General features: G+C 35.4%; 1 protein-coding gene across 4 annotated transcripts; it reads right to left on the minus strand.

The window, feature by feature from the left end:
- Nucleotides 1-2394: 2394 nt before the first annotated feature.
- Nucleotides 2395-27037, minus strand: LOC149064784 (suppressor of tumorigenicity 7 protein homolog). Of its 4 annotated transcripts, none has more exons than XR_016195755.1 (15): nucleotides 26815-27036; nucleotides 24537-24619; nucleotides 22093-22276; nucleotides 21487-21657; nucleotides 19367-19445; nucleotides 18996-19050; nucleotides 17318-17417; nucleotides 16362-16459; nucleotides 16134-16248; nucleotides 11722-11794; nucleotides 11058-11160; nucleotides 9780-9930; nucleotides 6823-6915; nucleotides 6487-6731; nucleotides 2395-2652 (listed from the first exon to the last, which is right to left on the minus strand). XR_016195755.1 is itself a non-coding variant. In XM_089255493.1 (15 exons), exons 1-15 carry the CDS (start codon nucleotides 26963-26965, stop codon nucleotides 2557-2559), a joined length of 1692 nt encoding a protein of 563 aa, XP_089111619.1. In that variant the 5' UTR covers nucleotides 26966-27036; the 3' UTR covers nucleotides 2395-2556. The 4 variants fall into 4 exon arrangements, 3 of the variants coding, with proteins under 3 accessions (XP_089111619.1, XP_089111618.1, XP_089111620.1); XM_089255493.1 differs by having other exon boundaries at nucleotides 6487-6626; XM_089255492.1 differs by having other exon boundaries at nucleotides 6487-6626; nucleotides 6823-6930.

Raw genomic sequence — 27037 nt, forward strand, 5'->3', positions numbered from 1 at the left:
GTCTTCAAGCGCAGAACTTACATTGATTGAAAATGATTTATTCTATTTTTTTTTTACTGTATTCTATTATGTTTATTTTGCTCTTTCGTTATTTTCATAAATTAAAAATTAATCAAATTAAATTCAAACAATATTTATATACTTCAGACAATTTTTGAAGAACTATCTTCTAATGGAAAAACGGGGGGGGGGGGTAGAAAATTATTCGTGTTCGCAAGAGGGGGGGGGCATAGGAATGAGAAATGGTTCGGGGGGCCATGGACAAAAAAAGGTTGAGAACCACTGGTCTATGTTACTCTTTTGGTCATCTACACACTTGTACACTGTTTTGGTCATTCACATGACTGCACACACCCAGGGCCGAAACTAGATGCTTGCGCAGCCGGGATAAGAGCTCATCTTGGCGCCCCTCCCCCCAAAACGCTGAAAGAGAGGTTGAAGGGTAAAATTTGGCAACCCCTCTCTGGTCCAGCACCAGACCCGACTGTACCCCCCCCCCCCCCCCAGTTACGCACCCACTCACACATACACCCTGTGGGTATCTCTTGCATATTTAGTCCCGCGCTCTCTACGTCATTCTTTTGGTTACTCCCATGCTTGCACATACACACACTTTTTGTCACTCACATGCTTACACGCTCATTTTTTCTAGCTCTCTACAGAGAGGTGGATTTATGATTTTTCCGTCCTTCCATTCTACTCAAATTTGTCGTGGATCATTACTTTTGTTCTGTGTTATATTGCTGTTCCCATTTGTCTTCCATATTTTGAAGTGAAAAATATGCCTAAATTTGTGTAAGTATCACGTTGAAGGCCTACCTGCTCTCTGCGGAGAACATAGGCGGGGATAGACATGAAATTCTGGGAAGGAGGGGAGGCACGATGATGACGCCAATTCATATATATGACTATACATTGAATCAGTCGGCTCCGTCATCGACTCTGGGGATATCCCCCGTATTTCCACTCACGGTGGAGAGGCTTTTCAAATGGTAGAACGGGGCTTCTCGCATTCGCACCTTGAAGTTGTTAAACAAAACCCCAACCATTGGGCAAACTGCTTAAGGCCATCCATAAAATCGCAAAATGTGCAAACCGAAACTAGGGAAGGCGCGGGTCTGGTGTTTCAGGTACTGGATTAGAAGGGGATACGGAATTCACTTTGTTCACTCAAAATTACGGAAACGGAGTCGTAAAAATTTATGCTTTTAACGCATATGTTACGGTAAATGTGATAAATCTGAGATTATATGCATAATCGCGGGAATTATCACACCGTAACACACTCATCAAACGGTAGCGTACACAAAATATTATCTGAAGCAGGGGTGTCGGAAGTGTTTCGAACTTGTGGGTGCTCTTCTGAAGTTTCATGTAGGAAATTTTGATTCCGAGTCATTCTGGGAGTGCTCAGCACCCACAGCTCCAAAGCCACAGTTCTGTAGGGGTGCTCAGACGGTTTTATCACTATCACCAACACAAGGATTAACTAAAACCCTATAGTTCAGTGGTTCTCAGTGCGTGTCGCCAATGAGGCACCACACTGGCAATATTAGTACGCGCCTTTTCTAAACAATTATGATTCACGGATAAATGACTTGGGCAAAGAGTGCTCAGCTTTTAGGAGTGTGGGGCCACTTGATTGGTTTGAAAACGTGCCTCGCGGGCCGCTTAAGTGATGGTGTAAGGACTGTGGCGCAAGTCACTCAAGTAATATAGAAATATGTCGCGGGTTTGTTAAATTATCTGTAAATGCGTCGCGGGGCGTTTGAGCAATCTGGAAAGATAGCGAAGGGTCACTTAAGTCTTAAGTGATCAGTAAACGTGCCGCTTAGTTCATTTTTAGAAAATCAGGTTCTAGGTTGCGGACCACATCAGATGACAGAGGGCCATGGGTTGAGCAGATAGGACTTGGGCAAAGAAGCTGCGGGAGGCAAGAGTTGAACCTCTGCTCTAGTTGGAGAGCACGGATCTGAATTCCAATAGGGATATCCTGTCATTTTATCCCCCCCCCCAGAGCAGGGGGTAAGAAAGGTTGCCTTAACGAGTTCATGGTACCTCTTTCAAATTCAGTAAAATTGTCTTTTAATGACAAGCGTGTTCTGCTGACAACCACTATGCTGCCAACAGGGTTAATGATCACATGCGAGTCCAGCACAATGCCCAAACACACACCTATTTCTATTCGACCGTACACACACACACACATGCACCTCCTACATATATTCCTCAGCAGAATTTCTAACAAATTGATACATGCTGGAATGTTTTTATTCTATATGTTTTGTGTGGCCTTAACATATTTGTGTTGTCAGAGTTATACTTGTTTTTGTATTCAGCATCTATTGCTGGATGCATTAAAACATCCTCAGGATAAATAAATGCAAACACATATCAATAACAAAACATGTTTATTTTTCACAGCTATACAATGATGTTCGAGGCAAATAAATATAAGATGAAATTAACAAAGATATTTTTTTTAATCAATGGGTGTGAAGGAATGATCGGTCAAAAAAACAAAATGTAGTCACCATGCCCTATATGAAATGCTGTTCATATACGAGACAGTTGATGCAACAGACTAGAAGGCAAAACTGCTTCCACTTTTTCCAGTATGTAACTTAATGGAAGGGAGAGCCAGGCGATAACCTGAAAAACATCAATTTATTGATATCAACATTTCAACAATCTCAGTCACACATATGTTTGAAAACAAAAAACTGCTCGATGTACAAAAGCACTAAGTTTCATCTGAAATATTTAAAGCATGTCTTACAATGCAAGTTGTCTGTAATTAAACCGACAATTCTCAGAGTAAAACCATTAGGCGGAGATAGGCTTGAAAGGGAGGGGGACATGATGATGATGATGTCAGTTCATATATACACATATGCATTAGATTAGTCGACTCCACCTTTAATGCTGCCCCCCCCCCCCATATCTTCGCCCGTGAGTAACACTACTTGGTCAAACAACTGGAATATACCAAACTTGGTAAGGAGACTAATGACAACAAGGGAAGAAGGATTCAGTGAAACATTCTAGTTACAAATATCATTGACAGGGGAAAATGTGGTATTGTGTAGTTTGAAAAAAAAGTTAGAGACAAATGAATGAAAGACAAAATTGCAGTGAAAAACATCACATTTTATTCATAACATTTACTTATAAGCCCAGGCAAAAAACTAACATCCTTCAATATGACCGATGTTCATATGGACACATTTTGTGTGTGTGTCCTCTGTTCAATATTCTCTACAACTGAGAGAAACACTTCACAATGAATATTTATCACACTCCATGGTATGTTGTGATACACCAAGATACACCTTCTACTTGGCATATCCCCCACAATGGAAGGCCGCATGGAATTAGATCCATGGAACAAGGCAGCCATACAACCGAAAACTTGTGACAAATAACCACTTCATATAAGTGATGCAGACTCTGATGTACATTCCTTGTGGTATGTTTCATTTGGCAGAAGAGAATGTTGTACACAGGACAGGGTTGGTAGAAAAAAACCACCTTTTTTGTTTTAAACTGGTTTTTTGGTTTTGATAGCATTTACATTAAAAACAAAATTTCTGAAAAGTCACTCAAACTTCTAATAATTAATTGAAATAAAATGTTTATTAATAAAATTAACACAATTCCCATATTTAATTAGTCTATAAATATTTCTTACATTTTAATAAAAACCAACTCTTGCAATTTAGTTATTTTATAACTTAACTAAAGGAAATATTTTCTGTTTGAGAATACTTAATGTTATTATTAACCCTATAATAGAGATGTTTTCTACAGTTACTTTCAATATGCTTAATTAGGATGCTAGTTTGCAACAACTATGATAAAACCTAAGCAAATACAATGTGTTTAATGCAGAAAAATTAAAAATGATTTACGATATACAGGGTGATTATAACTAAAGTTCTAATTTCAAAACACTGTACAATAAAAACCATTGGTCAAAATAACTTGAAAATTTGCATGAATGTTCCTGAGGCAATGGAATTTTGCATGGCGAAGGGGGAAAATACTTTAAACTGTAAAACAGATGACACTGTACTCATCCAGCACATGTTAAATTTGCTTGCAGAATGGATATGATAGCCAGTCAAGGAAAAATGATGATGCAATTAGCATGTCACAATTTTGTAATTCATGGAACATCACAAAAATGAAGTCATTTAAACAAACAACTACAACTTACAAAAGAAATGTTAAATATGTTGTCCACTGTGTTCTGGCTATGAGGTGGAAGAACAAAAGTACTTGTTCAACAACAGATCAAAGTATGTCATGGTAATGATGTGAATGTGCTTTCAATTCAGCAAAGTTTGCAATCTGACCACTTCACATAATACATATTCTGGGGTATCTCCAAAGCCAAAAGTTGCAAGGGTTATAGTAGCGTTCACATGTCAGGTATACATGGCAGACAGGTGTCGTGTCACGTTGTTATTTTCAAAATGGTTCTTCAGAAGGTGCTTCACTGGTGTTGTTGCAATGTGCAGCTTGATAAAAGTTGTACTATCTACCAGGGCTGGACAAATTGAAAAAAAAATTATGTGCCAGTCAACTTTGTTAAGAGCGAAGCATGTTTTCCCCCAAGAAAAACAATCCTGTGAGTAATGGTTTTTTTTTTACTTTTCCAGGACTTTATGACCCATTCTCATTTTGGAAGATACATTATTATGAAATCAAAGAAAAATTGTCTCATATTTACACTTCATTTCAGCAATGATACAAAAAAAAATTTCAGTGCCAAAACTGATTTTCTAGTCACCCCAGCATCTGGGATTTGTCCAGCCATGCTATTCAGCACCCGAGTGGCTCAGTGGTAAGATGATCGTCTTCCACTAAGGAGGTTGCTGTCAAAGTCAGTCCATGGATTCAAATCCAGAAAAAAAAGATCATCAGAAGCAAGTTCTTTACCATCTGCGCCTGGGGTGACCACCAATAGATGACGCCTTCATTTCCACCCAACTCCATGGTTGAAAATTTCCGTATTGCAATATATGATTGGAGTTGGTGTGCAGTAAAGTAGCCCAGATATTCACCCGCTGATGCTGTTGAAGTGCCGAAATGATTTGGTTGCGCAAAATATATTATACTGCTGGCCAAGTAGAGCATCATCAACTTGTACATTTTAAAGTTTTTTTTCTTTCCCCAAAGAAAATCCATTGCTTCATGCAATGGACTCATGAAAATTTTCAAGTCATTCTGACCAGCAGTTCTCATTCATGTTTTGGAATCAGAACTTTTTAATTATAATCACCTGCATATAGCTGATATTTCATAAATCACTTACTACTGTACATCCTAACCAAATGGTGACAGTCCATATTCCAAGGAATTTCTAACTGAAAAGTATTTGGACAGGGATAACCAGCCACTTCATGAACTGGCAAATTTCAGACTTTTACTACTATACAGTAGAACCTTGATTAACTGGGGGCAATATTGAGAAAATATGTAAAAAAATATTAATTCAATATTAAGGCTGGTGGCAATATACAGTATATGGTATGCTTCTTATAGAAAGAAAATGAAAATGTCTGTGAGGTAATTAAATTACTAGTACACTACTCTTTTTGGATTAAAAGACTACCTGCCCTTAGCATGAAAGTGAAGTCACTACAGTAGCTTCTTTGTAAAGGGGTGGGGGAGGAAGCCTGTGAGATAATACACCATCACCACATGTGTGAGATGCAATACTCATTATTGAATTTGCTTAAGATAGAGCATCGGAATGTAGTGCAAAGTTAGAAAATGTAGTAAGAATGAGAAATTTTGATACTGTATATAATTTTCAGCAACTAAGATACTTAATATGAAAGAAAATTTATATTCAGGCCACTTTTATGAGATTTCTTTGAAAAAAAACACTTATATCATCTTACACCATTTAAAGATATAACATCAGAATGTACACCAAGAATAGAAAATGTGGTAAGAATTAAACATTTTTGCTAATGAACCAATACAATATTTCACAGGGGGAAAAATTTTATTTAGGCCACTTTAATGTGTTTTTTAAAAAACCACTTGGCTAAAACCAACATGGTTTAAACTAAACAACCCTGGCAGAGGATATAAAGCAAGATCCACGAGTACAGTGGTCAGGTTGAAGAATATTGATGTCTTCGCCAGAGAAGTGAATAAAATTAATAAAGCATGACATTTCCCTAATTTTGGATTTCTTATTCATTTGTCTCTATGTAACTTCTTTTTATACTGCACTGTGCTACATTTTCCCCCACCAGCAATATTTGTGATTTTTAAATTAATTTTTTTGTGGAATCCTTCTTCGCTTCTTCCCCTATGTCATCACTCCCTACCAAGTCTGGTATTATTTCGGTTATTAGAGCTACAGATGACTCTGAGTGGTGTTTGATTTTACACTTTACCCCTTACACCTAAAATAATCTCCATGAGTTTTACCACTACCACTTTATTCTAAAAAGTAACTCTTACCGTCCTTGCGAGAGATCCCATTGGTTCTGGATACTGATGTGTGAGTAAAGCTAAAAGCGCTGTGAAGGAACACAACCCCGCTGTGAATAAGATGAAAAATGGCAATTCTTTTTTTGGATACACAGACACCTCATGGAACGCTGATACAAAAGAAGTACATAAAAAAATCTTTTGAGTCAACACTTTCTTGACCAATTACAAATGCAGCCTTCTGTAATTACTTTACAGATAAATCTTTAAAATTCCTGCAAATATGGATGCACAGAACAACTTACGAATCAGTTAATCGATAAGAACATTAAACTAGAAAGATAAATGATGAATTTAAATATTTACCTGGTAAGAGCTCCCGGTCTGTGTTTTCTGTGCATGTGGGGTACGGGTAAAATAGATGACCTTTCTCGAGTGGGTAAGGAATCATCCTGAATGCTGAACAAATGAATGCTAATATTAAAATTATAGTACTCCCTTACACTAATTTAGTACAATTTATTTAATACTCAAAAACTACACAAAAAAGTTTAAAAACTACCAAGCAATGGGTCTCAATCTCTTACTTTCAATTAGATTTTGCTTAACATACCAGCAAATTTAGTTAGCACCCTGTATATATTAGGCCCTGCTTAAGTCCTCTTACCACAAATTACTAGCGAACCCTTGATATTAGAGGCATACTTCCAATTGGAGAAAGTATCCAAATAAGGTGCCGACCTCAGAATTTAGTTTTTTCTTCACATAAATTAAATGATATTGAAATAAATGTAATCTGGTATGGTTTGCATATTACTGATATGTGATAAAGTTTGTGATTAAAAGAAGTATAGAAGATCTTTTTGGGGTAAATATAGACTTAACTTAATCCCTAGATACAGCGCAGAAAGAAAGTTGCTCTATTTCTAGATTTTGTGCATGGAAAACATTGAAGAAAAATAGGAGTTGAACTTAGCTAGCTTAAACTGCATTATTTTCAATGCATTGCCATGTGGCCCTAGGGTTCCAATGATTAAAAAACAGAGGAATTATTTTTTGTATAAAGCCTTGGATTCTATGCCCTAATTGCTGATTCAAAATAATATTAGATGTTGTACCAACATATTATTTGGCTTTTAACTTTACTTTTGGTATTAAAATTTTGAGTTTATTCGTTTTTTTACCAAAACTCATTAAATCTGTGAAAGAACGAAAATGAGTAAACTATTAAGTAACATAATGCAAGTCAGAAACACATCCATTCATTGGGCAAAAAACAATCTAGGCAATAGAATTTGTTTTATTTAGTGGATGATGAATGGCCCTTTGTTTGTATGTTGAGTGAATTGACATGTCTGCACCAGATGTGTGATACTGAGATGCCACCACTGATTCACTTTAATGGAGGTGGGGGCTCATGAATAAAAACACTTTTCTCTACAAAAAAATGTTAATCCATGAAGTAAATTTGTGCTCAATGACCTTTCATGTTACATAAACAGGTTTTTGGTGTTCGTATTTCTGCTTATAGTTCATTTGTTATTTAATCATTAATGCTTAACTAAATTTGAATTAAGAGGAAAAAAGCAGTTAGATGATATGAAAATATGAATTCTTGGTGATTAACAAGATTTGTTTTAATTAATAAGCAGTCAGTTAATTTTAATTTAAAAAATCTGATTTAAAAATAAAAAAATATGATTTTTTCATACGCTGGTATACAAACATCCTATACTAAAAAACTTAATTAGAAAATTGGTGCCGTCTCTTGAGGCCAGAATAAACTGTCTTTTGGATCAATGGTTCACTAATAATTTGCCACAAGGGGACTTGTGGCAAAGGGGATAACCGGGCTAATCGCCTCTCTCCCTAAAAAATTACTACTAGCCTAAGTGGAAAGGTGAAAATGGAAAATTCCCCCTCCATCACTATACAACTCCCTACTCCATTCGAAGAGTATGTGCTTATGTGTAGGAGTTGGTAGTTCCAACAGTTGTTAGCAGGGCTGGACAAATTCCAGGTGCCAAATCACCATGGGGACTAGAAATTCTGCCTAAGAGGAATCACATCGAAATCATACAACAATATAAGATCATTCTATATCTTCTTATGCAGCAGAGAGGGCAAGAAATTAAAAACCTGAGTGTAAAGATGGGTCTACGGCATTCACATTTGAATCAGCAGTCATGAGTTATATCAATGGGATGGTGAATCATCAGACAGGCTAGAGATGTTATTGGTATATTGGAAGTCTTTGAACTGAAATGTCTGAGCCACAGGAATAAGACTGCTTGCAGATATGCAGATACTTGAATTTATGGATTCTTGCCAGTTAGAGCCTGAAGGGTAATTGAAGTGTCATAGACTTAAACCAAGCAGGCACAAACCGGAAGTCACCAATCAAGCATGAGTAATGCCATCTACCTCAAGAGAACAAAATGCATTGATGTTACAGGAGGAATTAAAATATTCATCAATCAGCTTGAAAGTATTGGTGGGAATCACATACATAATGGAAAATTTTTGGCATGTCTCAAAGTATATAAAGACTATTTAAATACTTAACATCTATAGCATCTAAACATAGCTATGAATCCCATTTGTGAACTCCTTCTGGAAGTTTCAACATTTACCTAAATATTTAGTCATGAACTGGTACATAAATAATTCCAGTCATAACTGAAGTCATAAACTTCATAGCATGGCACAAGTGCGAGCCAGTCCCCCATTTGAAAAAGTCTCTCCGCAGAGAGCAGGCAGACCTTTAACATGACACTTGCGTATTGAAGCTCTAGTAAGAACATGAAACAAGTGCAAATCTCGCAATGTAAATATGCTAGGACCACACACACACTTAGAACACACACATTCTGACATGTACTGATTCACTGAAAATTCCACAGAAGAAAATGTGTATGTATGGTTAAGTAGTAGTCATAAACTAAACAGATGGCACATCAGGAAAAACATAAAACAAGCACAACAATGATAACATAAATATGCCAGGGCCACACACAACATGTACGGCATGTACCAATTTGATAGAAATTCTGCACGAAAATGTATATGAGATGCACACATGGTTAAGTAGTAGTCTTAAACCGGTATAGTACTATCCAAGCTTAGCACCAGAAATTTTCAGTCAACTTCTACCATACAAGGATTACAAGTTTAACTATGAATTTATATATCGTCGAAATTGTTTGAAACATATAGTGGAGTTGAATTCAGAGATACTGTATAATTGGTTTACAGCATCTTCAATGAAATATAACTTAGACATGAATAAATTCTGAAAAAAAGTTAGAAAAAATCTTTCTTACTTCCTTCCCATGTGCAATGGAGTAAGTTGAGGGCTCCTTCAACCCTTTTCCAATGCGCTAAGTGAAAAAATGAGTATGCCACTGCTTCACTGTCACCACGTTTGAGAATATGTTCTGGTGGGAAGATGAGACTTTTCATTTCTAATAGATACTGAAAGACAAATAAACCTTCATCACATCTTTGTATATAATCACATCATGGCATAGCTGCCAACTTTGGAGAATGAGAATTACAGAAGTTTCCATGAATTGTTTTCTGAAAAACAATGTAGGGATTTTTCATTAACAAAACAAAAATATTGTAAGATTTTTCCCCCTTTCAAAAATGTGACATCGTGCAAGCCATTGCTGATTAGCGCCATTCATTGCCAACTAGTGGGTTGAAATTACCTGCCATTACTACACCTCAAACCAAATCTTACTGACAAAACAATCCATTGGGCCCGAACATATAGATGCTAATTGGTTTACAGAAATGTGGGCCCAACATTTCACCCCTAGCATGCTTCTTGATTAGCACATTTCGGCCTGGAAGGAACTGGGTGAATGATGATATGAGTAACCAAGTAACCCATTCACTCATGCAGCCACCCACTTGGCTCTGTCCGGGGCGGGAAGTCAAGGGGACAAAATGTCAGATGAATTTTCCTGATTGAATATATCACTTTGTGTTTCTAGTGTACACATTTTCACAGTGAATTGGTGTGCAAAGTTTAGAGTGAACACTGGTCTTGACCAAAATCATATATTTACAAATACATTCCTATATATTCACAAATACACTGCATAACTTGTTTTCAAGTTTTTATTTCTAGTAAATCCCAAAAATTGTCCTCCTATATTGGGGGGGGGGTCCCTTTTTTGTTTTTTTTTTCACAAAAAGGACACAAAAATGCAGTTAAGTTTTATGAAAACTTAACATTAGATTAGATGTTTGAGAATGTTTACCAGATGAAACTGTGCCTTTTTTCACTGAAATATAAATAGCTATGATTGTAAATGTTCAGGTGTTTTAGATATAAAAGTCTACCCATATTAAAAATATATTGCTAGCGCTAAGGTAATCAACTGCGAAATACTGTAAGCAATATATTTAATGTTGAGGGACAAAAGGTTTCTTTTTACACGTTACACTCACCTAATGTTTTCGCCTTCAACAGAACAAAATACAAGAGAAACTGACAAATACAAATTTACTCGGTAGTAGCAAATAGCACAGTAAAAGATTAAAATGAATCCAACAGGAACACTCAAATCAGCTAACAACACAAAAAGTACCTTTGGCACATGAGGATTGAATTCAACAGCTCTGTGGATGGCTTCAACAGCATTCATTTCTGCCGTGCTCAACCCTCTTTTAGAAGCAACATCAGGAGAAAACCTGTGTCAAAATAACTTTAACATTAGGATTTCTCCAACTATTAGCACATACAAACTAATGGAACATTTTTCTTCAAACAAGAAAGGGTAATGATGAAGATTACGAAAGCATTTTCACATCGTCTTCATACAACACATTTCTGAGGATGAAAGTAAAAACTTGACTACCCAAACCACTTGAAATAACTTTATGAAAATATTTTGAACAATAACATTGATTAATTCATTTACAAGAAAACTTTTTGCCTATGTTGTAAGATTTTTTACACAAAAAGTGAAATTCAACAGTCACGAGAAACAAAGAATAGGAATAACAAATAATGCAAATTTTATTTATATCAGCATTTTAAAAATGATTCACCAAGGGCACGGGTTAAGCATTGTTAAACTTCTTGCATCATAAGATCGATGCATCATAAGCTTCAATAAAAGCTTGCTTACAAATTATTTCCATGGATTTCACATACATGGAGATTTAATACCTAATTTCCCACATCTTTATTTATTCTATAGAGAGATCATTCAACCAAAGCATTCTAATACCATTGAAACATATACTTACTTGTCACTTACTCCTCTTGCTTTTAATAACGCAGCTGTGTAGCAAATTGTGGCTGACTTAGGGAGATTTATGTCTGGGGATATAAAATTCCAGATTATAATCAATTTATCATTTATATATTAGAAGTAGAACATTCAATTTCAGTTCATTTGAGAAATCACATCTTACCTTGCTAATTCATTGCAAAATCATATTCTTAAATTTTGTACTGATGAAATTTCTAATTATCTTTTAATTCGCATATAGAAACGTCCTCTCCACTTGTCAATACAAGATTCATCGAAAGACTGGTTATTTGTGGAGATGAAGATTACAAGGAAGAAAATTCATCACTGCCCCCACGGGGACTCGAACCCTATTTGTGGAGATGAAGATTACAAGGAAGAAAATTCATCACTGCCCCCACGGGGACTCGAACGAAGGGATTCGAGTCCCCGTGGGGGCAGTGATGAATTTTCTTCCTTGTAATCTTCATCTCCACAAATAACCAGTCTTTTGATGAATCTTGTATCTTTTAATTATCTTCAATGTCTCATTGACCATATCTAACTTGCCCTCTGACTGGAAAATTAATAAGATTATCCTAATTCATATATAAATCAGGTTTTCTTTCAAATCCCCTTAACCCTTTCCGGCGTGGTGTCCCCATAGTGAAACCCTCTTTTCAAAATTCCACCAAAAAACAACTAATATTCGCACACAAATCATTTAAACCCTATTAAATAACTGAAGATTTAGATTTTTTATCAGAGATGATAGCATCATACTGGTTTTGTTTTGCAAGTGGTAAAAGAATCCATTTTCTCTATTCTTATGATACTTGTTTTAAATATTTAATTTCCTAATAAAAAAAATTTTCTCAAAAATTGCAGATGGTTTTTATAGCTTTGGTCATATTTGTTGAAATCAAGCCATTTTACAAACTTAAAAGAATAGTTTAAAATCAAATTATGGAAATTTTAAAAAAGTGGTTCCATACTGAGGACACCCCAAATGTTGTCAGTATGAACCCACTACTCCAAGATGAAGCGACCTTGTTTTTCTCCCCCTCTTTCTTGTTTACTAGAAAATGGGTGGCAGCAATGGCATTGAAACATCTCAGACGTGTATTTGTGAAGAGTTTCTGGGGTTAGAATGGAACACACAACCTGCTATTTTTTGTGACACACATAGTCACTTTCATTCTAGTGGCTTTAGAGCGGCTGTTGGCAACTACTTTCTATGCTCTCTCTCTCTCTATAGTTTTAATTTTATTTTCTGGAATTTCTTTTGCCTTGAGTCCCCCCCCCCCTGCCTCCTCGAATATTGTGTATTTATTACTTTTGTTGGTGGTGATTAATTAACTGCATTAAGAATTCCTTAGTGCAGAGGAAGCAATACTGTACTAATTTTGAAGCTTCCCTCTGATCCGGAGTCTAATGCATCTGATGATACCAGGCCTGTCATTTGGGGGGTCGGGGGCAGTTGCCCCCCCCTGGCTTTTGAAAATACACTAAAAAATCCTACAAAATCTGTAGAAAGGCAATTTTTGAAAATAAATGTTGCTTTTCCTGCATTACACCCTAGGATAGCTCTTACAGTGTTCTAGTACCTATTTTTATTTGATATATTGAGTACATGTCTTTGCCCCCCCTGGAAAAAGTTGAAATGATAGCCCTGGATGATACTCCAGAAGAAAATAAAAAAAAGCTTACTCTATAGATGGCGACGAGAATGATGGTGATGGTATACATTTCCCCAATGCTTGGATCTTCTTGACAATTTCAGAGTTCGGGAGACCAAAACCCATATTACCAGGAAGAAGTGGGACCATCTCAGGAAATTTTATCAATGCCGGATACATCACCAATCTGTATGTTCTTATTCTTTTTTTTTCAGTGTCACTGATGGAAAATTTGGCATTTCGAACAAATTTATATGCCACTGAAGAAGGAAAACTTACACTGTCATCTCAATGAAAGAGATGTACCAGCTATCAATACACTTATGTTGATCATTTTGGCCTACAAAATCTGTAGAAAGGAAATTTTTTTAAACAAAATGTTGCTTTTCCTGCATTACACCCTAGGATAGCTTACAGTGTTCTATCTAGGTGGGCAGTGCCCCCACTGTGCGATCACCTGTTTGCTGGATTTTTATAAAAAGAAAAGAATAGTTGCAAAATACATTTATATGAGTCCTATGTACTAAGTATGTGAAGTTAGTTTGACCAATTTATATATATATAGTGCCCCCTCACCTCAAAGGGTTAATTTCAGACCAGTCGCTATCACCTCCACTTGCTGCAAGCTTCTTGAGCACATGGTTGCCAAGGAAATCCACACACACATTGATTCAATGAACTTCTTTTCTCAAATCAACACGGCTTTTGCTCATCTTTGTCAGTAACTACCCAATTGGCTCTTTTCTCTCTCTCGTACATGATTTATTCAGCAGTATCTACAAAAACGTCCAAACTGATATAATTTTCTTGGATTTTCTCTAAAGCTTTTGACAGGGTGCCCCACCATAAACTTCTACTTAAATTCCAAAACCTTAGCCTATGCGTTCAACTGCTTAAATGGGTGGAAGCCTTCCTCACCAACCGCAGTTAGTGTCTCCTTCAAGGGCCAGAGCTTCCCATCTCCAGGATAAGTCTGGCACTCCCCAGGGTTCGGTCCTCTCGCCATTATAAAAATCTTTCCAATTCCATCAATTGCCATATCAGACTCTTTGCAGATGATTGCGTCATCTACCAAACAGTGCACAACGAATCCGACCAAGCATCTCTCCAAAATAACCTCAACATTGTATCGGAACGGTTCTTGTTCTGGCAATTACCCCTCAATACTTCAAAAACAGTTTTTATGAAAATTAATCACAAAAGACTTCCCCTCAATTCTTCTTACACTATCAATAACTCTTAAATCACTGAAGTTTCTTATTATAAATATCTGGGGGTAATTATTTCTGCCGAACTCCACTGGAACCTCCATGCAGATTACGTCTTTCATAAATGTCTCCAAAAATTTTTTTTTCTTTGTCAAAACATCAAAAACTCCACCCGTCACCTCAGACATTCCTATTCCACACCTTCCAAACCTATATCCTTCTTGTACTCTCATATGCCTGTGAAATCTAGGACCCCTGTACTCTCTCCAATATAGACAAATTAGAATCTATTCAAAATAAATCTGCCCTCTTCATTTTAAACTGTTGGTCATTCTCTGCCTCCATTACTGAACTGAAGTGCCAACTCAACATGCAATCATTTTTCACCCATAGACACAATTAACTCTCAATTAACTTCCCTTTTCAAAATCCTTCACTGCCATTTTCATATTGACAATTCCAATTTTCTGACTCCAGCTTCATACTTTTCCAATACAATTAACCATTCCAAAAATTGAAACCCATCTTTGCGTCTAGATTGTTTCAAATTTAGTTTCTTTCTCCAAACAATAATTGATTGGAACAACCTCCCATCAAACATTATTGATTGTACAACAGTTTCAGATTTCTTTTGTAACATCAATCATCTCCTCTGTTAAGCTTCACCACTGTATTCCCTTGTATGGGCCTCGGCCAAGCAATATTGCATAAATAAATAATTAATTGAGTCTCATTATAACCTAACTTTTATATTATTAATACATGCCTGAACAAAAAAAAATTGATTTTGGTATTAGTAATGATAAGGATGCAAAATTACTTCAGTGTCAAATTTAATATTGTTTTATTATAAACAAGTTTGATTAAACCTCCCAGCGACAATGATAAAATATCCACTCTACTCAATGAGAGATTGTGTTCAAAATATAACTTTTCTTTCCCTTCCTTTTAGAGAATATGCTTGCAGTATAAGTAATAAAAAAAAGGTATTTCCCTTTTTTTAGTTTTTTATTATTATTCTCTGAGTTGGGAGGGGAACACTTATCTCCTGCAAAAAAATCAGAAAATAGGAGTTTTTAGTCTTGCCAAATAGGTCTAGTCCTCTGAAATAGGGGTTCTATAAGAAAATTCTTCGCTGGAAAAGATGGGACAGATTCTCAAAAAAAGATGTGCTAGTTTACAGTGGGTTTGGTTATTTCCACTGCACAAGTTACATATTGTGGATCAGTGAAATTTATAAAACCCCCTAAAGGGTTAGAGGAACTTTTACCAAGGCTTGGCAAATCTTAAGTGCATTGGTATTGGCACCTAAACTTCTATCTTTTAGCATGGGAAGGAGTTGTTGAGTCCTGGAAAAGTGAAAAAAAAATTTAGGACAGTCTTTTCGAGCAAGTCCTGATTGCCTCATAAGAAATTTGGCTGGCATCAAAATATTTTTGTGATTTGCCAAGCCCAGACTTATACTATTTTCTTTTTAATAGTTCACAAATTTACATACTTATTATTGGATAACTAGCATGACACTGAAAAGAAACTTTTACCATCATATTTTGCAAGAACAGCCTGAACATCAGCATATGCTTGCATCTCGAGAAGAGCTTCTATTAAATTTTCGTGGATGTTGAAGACGTTCATCATAGGAAATTCTTTTATAAGCTTTTATAGAAGAAAATTAGAATACATTAATAAAAGATAACCAAGAAAGTATGTTTCATAATGCAAGATATATAAACAAGGAAAGAGGGGAGGAAGGAATAATTTACACATACATCTCTCATCATTTTAACAGCTTCTCTTAGCTTTCCAAGTTTTCTTGCACACATCGCAAGCCGCCTCCTGATGTAAACCAATACATTCGTGTCTCGCCCTGAAAAAAAGTATAGTAGATATGCAAACATGTAATGTACTGCTCTAAGAACATTTTCAACTTACTTACTTCCCCACAAAATTGAGATGCATGTTGATGAATAGTGAGAACTATTATTATATACTTAGTGAAAATAAATTAGTGAATTTGATATCAAGATCCTATTTCTTTCAGCTGAAATTCAAACTTGATTAATACCAGAAACCGAGAGATATAGAATTTTTTATATTACTTGATTCCATGAATGAATGAAAATTTATAAGTAACATCTTGCAAATTCGAAACTCACCGTGAATCATCGTAGTAAACACCTTTACCAACTGAATATGAAATTATACTTTTATTGAATTTTTAGTTTATTAATCAGCCCATTTTGCAGGAAACTATGGGCTACACCAAAATACTAATTGAATCAAGAAATACTGCATCACCAGGGATTGACAAATCCCAGGCAATATGTCGAATAAAGAAATTAGTGATGGTAATTGAAATTCAAAAACCAAAATCATGAAAGGCAAATAACGATGTGCGAAAATAAAGCTACTAATTCAACACATTGAAGTTCACTGAAAATTTATTACCATGCTTTCCACATGCAGTTGAATCTCCATACAATGTAGTTTTTTTTTCATGCAAAATTCATTACATAGCAAAAACAGCATGGGGGGGGGGGGAGAATAAATTGCACCATAGAGTAGAAATAATCCATAATAAGGATTAACAAAGTATGAATGTTCGAGTAAAAGTTTTGCTTCGTAGAAAGAAACATGCTATACTTTTTAGATAACATTTAAAAAAGATAAATTTTGATGTTAGTTCTTGTGGGGAAGTGATAAATTATAAAAAATAAAAACATACTATGCAGCATTTCTTGTGTGGGTCCTTGATGCTGAACCTGTTGACTTCTTCTGTAATTGACTTCTGCAACTTTCAAAGCTTGACGAAACAACTTTTCACACTAGGGAAGGAGAGAGAGATGTAATTTTTGCACTATATATTTCAAAATTAGAATTTATACACGCAGGGTGAAAACTCAAGTCTGTTCAACCTCAAATAATTCAATCTGCTGGCTACAGAAAAACATACTTCCAATTAGAAAAAGTATTTAAATAATGTGACCATCTGAGAAAAAAATTAATTCTTTATATGCCCCCTCCTCTAAATTCCGATTAGGAAGTTGCTGCTGTGTCTCTCCCAAGACAAAAAAAAGGGATAAAAATAATTCACATTTCTAAGTGCAATATTTGCTGAGATATTTGAGTTCAAAAACAGCATATGAATCATAGAATGAGCTTGTCAGTTTGTGCAATTCTTTCAGTGATTTTAAATTCAAATATTGCAGCAAATTTACATGCTACTTAGAAACACGGATTTAAGGCCAACAACTTTCTAATTCGAAGTTGGAGGACTATATAAAAAGTTGAATTTTGTATCTCAATACATATGAGTGGGTTAATGTCATAGTGGTAAAAGTCAATAAACCTCATTTTTAGAAAAAAGTTTCAGTAGAATTGTTGTCATAGAGTCCTATATGTTAAAATTTTTATAATTTCACAATCTAGTGGAGAATTATCAAAGCTGAGCCAGTTCATTTTTTTTCTTTCAACAGTTTAGCACTTCTAGGTTGTATTTCTGTACTTACATCTATAGCATCTAACCAAGTCAGAATTGGTGGAAACTGACTTACACCACTCTTTTTACCTCCTCATATATAACCCTTAATGAAATGAATGACACATCTAACATGGGCATGTTATTCAAATACTTTTTATAATTGAAAATATGTTTTATAGCCAATATTTTACAAGTTATTTGAGGTGAAACAATTGTTTTCACCCTGTATACACAAGAATGGTAAAACAATAATGAAAAAATAACATTCAACTGTTCCAACTGATAATTTCAATTCACATAAATTATAACTATTGCAAGTGATAATTTATTTATTAAATTGCGACATTGACACATAAGAAAGATATCTGGAGCTGTTATGAGAACATTTGTAAAAACTGATGCCCATTTGTTTTTCAGATGCAATATATTTTCCAGGTGCATAGAAATAGACACTGTTAATGAAGTGGTGGTATAATGGTATATACACTACATTACTGAAATAATACATTTTATAAGTGAAACATGAATACACTGTTCATCTAACCTATTCTTAAACATGATGAACTATTTTAAACAATAAAATGGTGGTATGAGACAGGCTTTTTTATACATCTTGTGTGCTACCTATCCCTTATGCTAATAAGATGGCTTCAGAACGATATTCTCCGACACCCTTTTCAGAATGATGTTCAGTAAATAATAAAATAAGGTGTGGTTATTTTCTAATACAAACTCACAGACTCCCTTAAATTGTTCTAAGGACTCTCAAGGGATTGTGAATTCCTGGTTAATAATACCTGTATTAGATGCTTTGAATATCTTGATTATATTAATTCATAGAATGGGAAGAAAACATATGGTTCATATACCTAGTTAAAAAGGATGAAATGTTTTTTTATAATTGATTCCCTGATTTATATACCTCAAGTATGGTCATGGATTCCTCTTCAGCCAGTAAAATATATGCTGGTGCGCACCTGTAAAACAATTCAAAGGAGAAAAAAGTTTAGAGCTATTGCTCCATACATACTGGGTTACAAACTCTAATTTTTTAACTCTCTTCCCTTAGAATGCACAAAGCTTCATATTACAAAGCAAATACAATATTTACTCAAATCCAACAAGGATCATATCACTGTGTGTAAAAAATAGATAAATAATAAATAGAAAATATTAAAAAATATTTTTGAAAAAGCAAACAGAAATTGAAAATGACTAAATAAAGTAACAACAAAAAAAACTTCTAATTATAACTTTCATTCATTGTTATTAAAAGTATCAAAATATACAAACTCTGGATTCTTTTCTAAAGCTTCATGAGCAGCCTTGATGCGAACCTCTGGATCTCTTTCTCTCCAAGCAGTCTGCATAACTGAAGACAGAAATATTGATAAGCATGTTAACTGATGTGAGGTATACCAACTGACATATACATGTGAGGTATATCAACTGACATACACATGTGAGGTATATCAACTGACATATACAGAAGGGAACATTTAGCATTACAGCACTTGCGCTAATCCTGCACATATCAGACCAGGGTGTGCTGAATTACTGAAATTACTGGATTGCTGAAAGTTGAGCGAAAAGTTAATTGCCCATTTAAATAAAAAAACTTGCGCACAGAGAGATGCAGTAACATGTTTTTCTCTTTTATACTTGAAGGAAACCTGCCTAAAAAATGCCGGATTACTGGATAGGTTAGATTAGCACACAACTGTATCTATAAAAACTAGTGAGTTAAACTGCACGGCACAGGAATTTTCATATTTTTAAAATAACAAGAATGTTTAACTTAACATACTCCCTGTCTTATGAACTCTACATGGCTCACTGGACAGAACATCTCAAAATTGATTGGAATATTTGTAACATAGTGTTTCTAAACTCTAATATGACAAACTTCAAGAAGTGATAAAGTGCAACAAAACAGTTTTCACCCTAGACAATATAGTCATATGTGCAGCAGTTGGCTGCTTGAGGGTGCATTAAATTTTGGGACACACATGGTTTAACACAAGTTCAAAAAGAAGAGGCCTAAAACATAGAAAAACATGTTTAAATGAAGACACAAATAAACATCAGTAACATCTCAACATGACGAAATACAATAAGATTTGCAGAAATAAAAATTAACAGACATCAAAAGATGAAAAAGAAATGACATAGAAACATCAATCATTATGTACGAACAAGAGCAACACAAAAGCTGTTCAAAATTTTGATGGTCACTCCTGCTTTTCTTCACAAATCATTTTTTTTATCGTGTTTGTCCCAAAATTTGAAGCACCCTCTAGCAGTCAACTGCTACACATGCAACCATACTTTGAGGTGGAAAATGTTTGTTTTGCTATGTTCTATTACCCTTTTACCCTTTAAAACTTATCGTATGAGTTTAAAAACACCCAGTATTTAAAGAAATTAGTTATCATTACAAGCAATCCAAACTACATGGGAAAACAAAATCCAAGGGACATGGGGGAAAAATTTTGTTTATGTGGAATTTGTGGTAAAAATGTAATGTCATGTCCATCTTCATTCTTTTTTTTTTCATTACAATTCCAAAGCCCAATTGCACTTGAAGTTTGTGATTAGTCGAAAATACACTGACAACATTAATATACAAGATCAAAAATAGGGTTGCAAAAGCGAACTCCTTATAATCTAGTCACTGATATGAGTGTTGAATTTGGTAATTTGTTAACATAGACTGAACACTACTTCACCATACATGCACCTCAGACACATTTCTCTGCAGAATTTTCAACAAATCAGTACATGCAGGAAAGTGTTCGACAGGACTGATAACCTTTTTAATGAAAGTCAAAATTTGGCTGAAAAGCAACATTTTTCCCTCTCCTTATAAAAACTTTAGTAGTAAAGCCAGAGAATTCCACAAATTTTTAACAAATATGAAAATTCTAGTTTCCTGGAACCGCTTTTTTCAATTAAATTTCCCATGGCATTGTCAATCTGTTGTATGTTGTATGTTTGATCTCACATCAATGAGATTTGGTGAGTTGTATCTGAGAATTTCTCACTTTTGTCTCAACCACATCATCAAATCCAATGTATCTGGTTGTCAAGGGATTTAACTGAAAAAACTTCAATATTTGCAAGCCCATTTCCGGGATAAAAGTTAAACTCCAAGCCAAATTTTACAGGTGGGAATTCCTAAAATCAGCTTTTAAAAATCGCGAAAAGCAAAACCATGTAAGACAAGGGATACCTGTATGTGTTTCAGTAACACTTTCATTTTTGAATAAACTTGTCCACAAGAAAAAAAAAGACTTGGTAACAATGATACTAATATACTGAAAAAAAGTTTAGTTTAAATATCAAAATTGAGTAAAATCATGTAAAATGCAGTTTCGCAGAACTGCAAAACTGAACAGAAACAAATGTCTTACTTTCATATTCGATTTTACTTCCGTCCGCTTCACACGTAAAAAAAGTCTGATGATCCTGTGCAGACAAATTCATGTCATAATATGTTAATGGTTCTTTCGAAGTTGCCCATAAAAACCGGTTGTATTCTGATCCTCGAAACAAGCTTAATGGGTTTCTCCATACTTTGCATTCTGAAAACATGAAAAGACAAATATTATCTGTATTTTTTAGAATGGATGTGCACTTTTACTAAAGATATGCAAACAAACAAACAAAAACTTGACTTCACATTTTATCAATGTTTCGTACAGAATAAATTTTACATAGGCAAACAAAAGCAAGAAATTGTAATTCAGGTGCTGCAAAAATGAACAGAAACAAATTGTTTTGCTATGTGCAGGAGTTTCATTTCTGTAAAGGTATCAAATTTTTTATGATATCACATTGAAATTTACATACCAATCATATTATTAAATAGAAAATTTTTAAAATTCCTGTGCAAACTAGGTAAATGTGTAAATGACACTGATTGGCCATCAGGGAGAAGTTTGAGCATCCATGCCTTCACTCATAAAAAATAAACAAATAAATGTACACAGTGCAAGACAGCAAAAAATGCTAATTACCTGGCGCTGACTGTTGGCTGCTATTGTTTCCTCCTCCTCCACCATTACCATTCCCGTTATCTCCATTCGTCGAGCTACTGTCACCATTATTGTCTCCTCCCCCAAGCCATGGTGATATGTGGTTTAACGACACTTGCTCGATGAATGATGTACCATACTTTCGAAAGTACCACCATTCAAAGATCTAAAAAAACAAGAACTGACATCAAACATTTTCATTCCAAAATCATTGATTAAAATTATAATCACAATGAAATTGCTGACAGCATATGTGAAAAGTTGCATAAAACGTGCACAACAGTAACAAAAACATCACATCTTGAACATCCATTTACTTCACTGCAATCATGTTTTCATGCAAATATAAATCTAATGCCCTCACTGAGTCAACTTTTACCAGCTACACTTCGTGTTACTTCTATGATTTCACCCTAGACCTGTTGAACTGGATGTCAACATGCTAACTATTTGATGGCATATTTACAGTATAGCTCAGTGTTCGATCAATACTCATCTCATAGCTGCCAGGTTTTCGCACAGATCCAAATTCCGCACAAAACAAATGTAAAAGGGATTTTCAGTAAGTAAAAGGGAAATAGGGATATTTTCCCATTGCAAAAATTGTGACACATTGCAAGCCATCGCCAATCACGGCCAACCAATAGGCTAAAGTCCTTGGGTTAAATTACCTCTCAAAAATCAAATCTTGCAAACCAAAAAATCTTGGTCAGGCCCAAAACAGGACATATAAAGCAGATACACACAATTATGCCAACTTTGAATTTCGAACGGTTGGACTGACACTTGCTGAATTTTGTGTTTTCTCCCAAAAAATTAATTTTTTTTTTGTGATTTGATGAAATGGGGACAATTTACAGAATGCTTATGAAGCAGCAGTTTTTTCTGGTAAATTCTTCGGGGAATAATTTTTTCCTAAATTAGGGATTTTTTACAGTCATGGGTGAAATTCGGGAGATAAGAATTTTTTGGAGTAGAAATTCAGGAAACTTGGCAGCTATGCCATTTAGATGCCTGACTCACACATCAAAATTCAGCTTTACTCCTCCAAATTTCGTTGAGTGGTGAAAATACTCCTCAATTAGACCACCTTAATTCTGGATAATTTTTAAATTTATTTCTCAATATTTTGAATTATTTCTGACTATTAAAAAATACCCCCTATAATTTGGAAGAGGAGTAAAATTACTCTCTTCACAATTACTTTTTCAGATAACAATGGTATAGCTATGTTTAATCTGAGCCGCACACAGCTAAAAATGCTTTTGCACACACAGTTTTTACAGACCAGAATAAATTCCGTCCATACTGAATTGTATGTGCAAAATGTTACATGGACGAAATTGCTCTTTACTCATCAAGAAAAATTGCAGATTTTTTTATGTGTGCATAGGGTGACAACATTTCATTAGAACAAAATCCAAACACCAAGCAAGCTATAGCAAATTATCGCTCAACAGTAAACTAAATGGTCATAATTATGATCAAACCAAAGCTATACCAAGGGAAAAATCTCTATCTGGGGGGAAGGGGAATAGGATAATCACATTAAAAACCGGAACTTATGGCCACCACATGCATGCCTGAAACTATGGATTTCACTATCAAGGAGCAGAATGGGAAATTGGTTTTCGACAATTCAATTTTTTTATATATTAATGTGCCAAATGAAACATTTTGATATTCAGTGCAATGCATAGACAGAGATAGGCATGAAAGGCTGGTGGGGGGGGGGGGGGGAGTCCCATGATGATGGCAATGCAATTATATACATATGTTACTGCCAAAGCCTGAAATTGGCCAATGTTTGAATTTCCGGAATTCGCTAGGCTTTGGCTGACCCTATATATTGATCCCTTAGATAACATCATTCCGATTCCTTTGATTGTTAGGGTTGCCATAGCTAACCATAATTCTAAATGGCCATAATATTATTTAAAAAAATACGCTAACGTGGCAGACTCTGAATCATAGGGATTGATCAATACACGGGAGTTGACCAAAGTCAGGCAAAAGCCTGAAATTCGGACATTAGACGGATCAACTGGGCCCGCCATTTCGCAAACTGGCAGATTTCAGGCTTTGTAAGTAACATACATTAGATCAGCCTACTTCGTCACTGATGCTGGGGGTTGGGAGAAGCATTGTGTACCTCCATGCCCAAATTTATTTGACTGGTTTTCAGTCAAATACATTGTTTTTTTACAAAAACAACTATCAACATTTTGGTCCCGACCGAAGGTTAAAAACAAGTTTTAAATAACTTTCTTTAATCTAATTTTTGTAATGAAAATAGGGGTTATGTAATTCATTTGTCAAACAAAAACCCATCTTGATTAAAACTCCATTGAAATCATAAAACCATTGCTCGAACCAGCCCATCCATAGATGGATTGATTAAAAAAAAAAGTCAGATACCAACTTACTAGAATAAGACCAGAGATCAATGATGATGTTCCAGTGAGAGCAACATAGAATTTAGGGGTGAGTGTATTTAAAAACATTGAAGCTGAAAAAAAACATAGGCCTACATTAATTTTTAAAAAGATGAATGAAAACATTATTTATTACTATAATACACAAATACATGTAACATTATATGTATTTGTTCAAATATCATGGCTTAAGACCATGCAACTTGCAGCATTAAATCAGTTCCCAACTTTGAGGCTAAAATGCAAGCCGATCTCCTCGTTAAAAAGTCTTGCCGCAGGGAGCAACAATTCTACAACGGTATGATTATTCAATCATTACACTGCACTCGTAGTAGGAAAAATTTATGGCAGCACTACACATAACAAGTATTATGAGAAATAAACGTTAGGTTCACTACATGTACCTACTGTTCATTAAACTAAGATTTTAGCAATTCTTAATTAAGAAAAAATTGTTATGGTTGGTTTTATGAGTCAGCACAGTGGCGCCAGCCATTGTGAAAATTGATGAGAGGGTGCACGACCTCCTTTCTTGGTATTCAAAATCTGGTAACCCTACATAAAAACAACTCTTATGATACCAATCTGACACTGATTACGATTAACTATAAAAGGTCATTTATAGCTTTCAGCTACACAATTTTCTTGATGAGCCACCTTGTGGTGAACGAGGGATCTCTGATTACCTTTTATAACAATAAAAATCAATTTCAGTCTTGTAGGAAGCCCTCAATGTATTGCTCGGCCTCGAGACCCTTTTGTCTGTCAAAAGATGGCTCTGACAGATCTTGATAAGGACTAATTTGGTATAAACTCATGACACACTGAACATTTTCTAGTATGGCATGTGACTGCTTTCTCGACTTGGACTATCCAACCCAAAGATTACAGATATGGATACCTTCGATTGAGATTAGAAAATATCATAGAATGTATGTGTGAGAGAATTATTTTTTTTCAAAAGTTTAAAGTGATAGTGCAGTGAAATTCCTCTAATGTTCACCCCTTTTTACAGCAGAATAATATAGGCCTATTATTTTGTTTCATATTAAAGGGGCTTAAACTCAGTTTTACGGTCACCCAGATGCAGATTTATGGTTTTGTTGCCCGTAAGCTCTATAAATTTCCACCCTTCTCCCATTCTAGTCACATATTCTTGATCACTCTCATGATTATAAATCTTCTAGGCTGCTCACTGCCATGGTCCCTTTCTCCTCTTTTGATCACTTATATGAACTTGTAAATGCTAGGTCTTACTGACCTGGTTTCTTGCTCTCTAGGTGACTCTTTTTGTCTCCCATTAGCCTTGCTCACTCGAACGCTTGCAAGCTCTCCAGGTCACTTAATGACATGGTCCCTTGCTCTCTTAAATTGCTCATTCACATACTTACACTCTCTAGGTCACTCCTTTGCATGCAAACTTCTTATGTCACTAAACTGAACTAGTCCCTCAATCTTTAGGCTACTCTTTGATGACTCACATGCTTGCACAGCATTTTGGTCACTTTTCTTGCCTACACACAGTCCAGGTGACTCTCTTGGTCACTCACTGACCTCATACCTAGCTGTCTAGATCACTCACTCACGTTGTCCCTCCTACTTTCTAGACAGAGGTGGTTTTACGACCTGTGGGCTAGACAAATTTTACCACCCGTCCATTCCACTAACTGACCACTCATTCCTCAAATTTTCTGCACTGTCCATAGCCTATCCCCCCATTAATGTCCCTGCACTCAACCATCTTTCAGACAAATTTTTTCCATCCCAGAAACTTTTACAATCCCTGAATGCAGTAAAACTGCTCTTTCACATACACTGGCTTGTCTGCAAATGAGCAGTTTTACTGCATTTAATGCATATTGTTCAGTGCGCTTCAATATTGAAGAGACCTTGACATGTAGCATTTAATGAAAACAAAACAAAAAAAATTCATCCATGTATCAAGCCCATAATTCAATAAAACCGGAAGAAAACAAACATTTAAATCCAACTATAAATCTCACACCATTAAAACTTGTTGCATCACTTTTATTTCACCAAATAGGCATAAACCTCATTTAAAAAAAAAATATGAAATGACAGCTGTTTGGGTACAAATTAACATTAGGAGTTCCCGGATCCCAGTGACAACTGTGAGAAAATTCTCACGACGGCAAAGAAACGCTTTAACACGTCATATTCATGTATAACAATAACTATTAAGCGAAGATTTTTGATATATATACGATGACAATGATAGAGATGCCAACGTCACCAACAACAACATTACCCATGGTGAAATTTTCGTTGACTCGCAGCGGTCCCCTGAGGCAATAAACGAGAAATATGACAAGGATGAACCACAATAACCATAGGTATGTCCACGAGCAAGTTAGCCAGCGTTTGATTGTTGATGTAAAGTTATTGAAGGCACCCGCCATCGCAACGCTCCATTTTGCACGCCGTGCGTCAACAACAAGCTTTGGCTCGCTGCTCGATGATGATCGCCAGCT

The sequence above is a fragment of the Pholcus phalangioides genome, unplaced genomic scaffold (genome assembly GCF_987345545.1).
Source record: "Pholcus phalangioides strain wild (caught in Gottingen) unplaced genomic scaffold, Ppha-v1.0 ptg000042l_1, whole genome shotgun sequence".
NCBI lineage: Eukaryota > Metazoa > Arthropoda > Arachnida > Araneae > Pholcidae > Pholcus > Pholcus phalangioides.

Coding starts and splice junctions, on each gene's coding strand:
- LOC149064784 (XM_089255492.1), bottom strand. CDS start 26,965: ATGGCGGGTGCCTTCAATAACTTTACATCAACAATCAAACGCTGGCTA. Junction 19,051..19,366: donor GCTTTAGAAAAGAATCCAGA/GTTTGTATATTT, acceptor ATTGTTTTACAG/GTGCGCACCAGCATATATTT. Junction 16,249..16,361: donor CTGTTAAAATGATGAGAGAT/GTATGTGTAAAT, acceptor CTTCTATAAAAG/CTTATAAAAGAATTTCCTAT.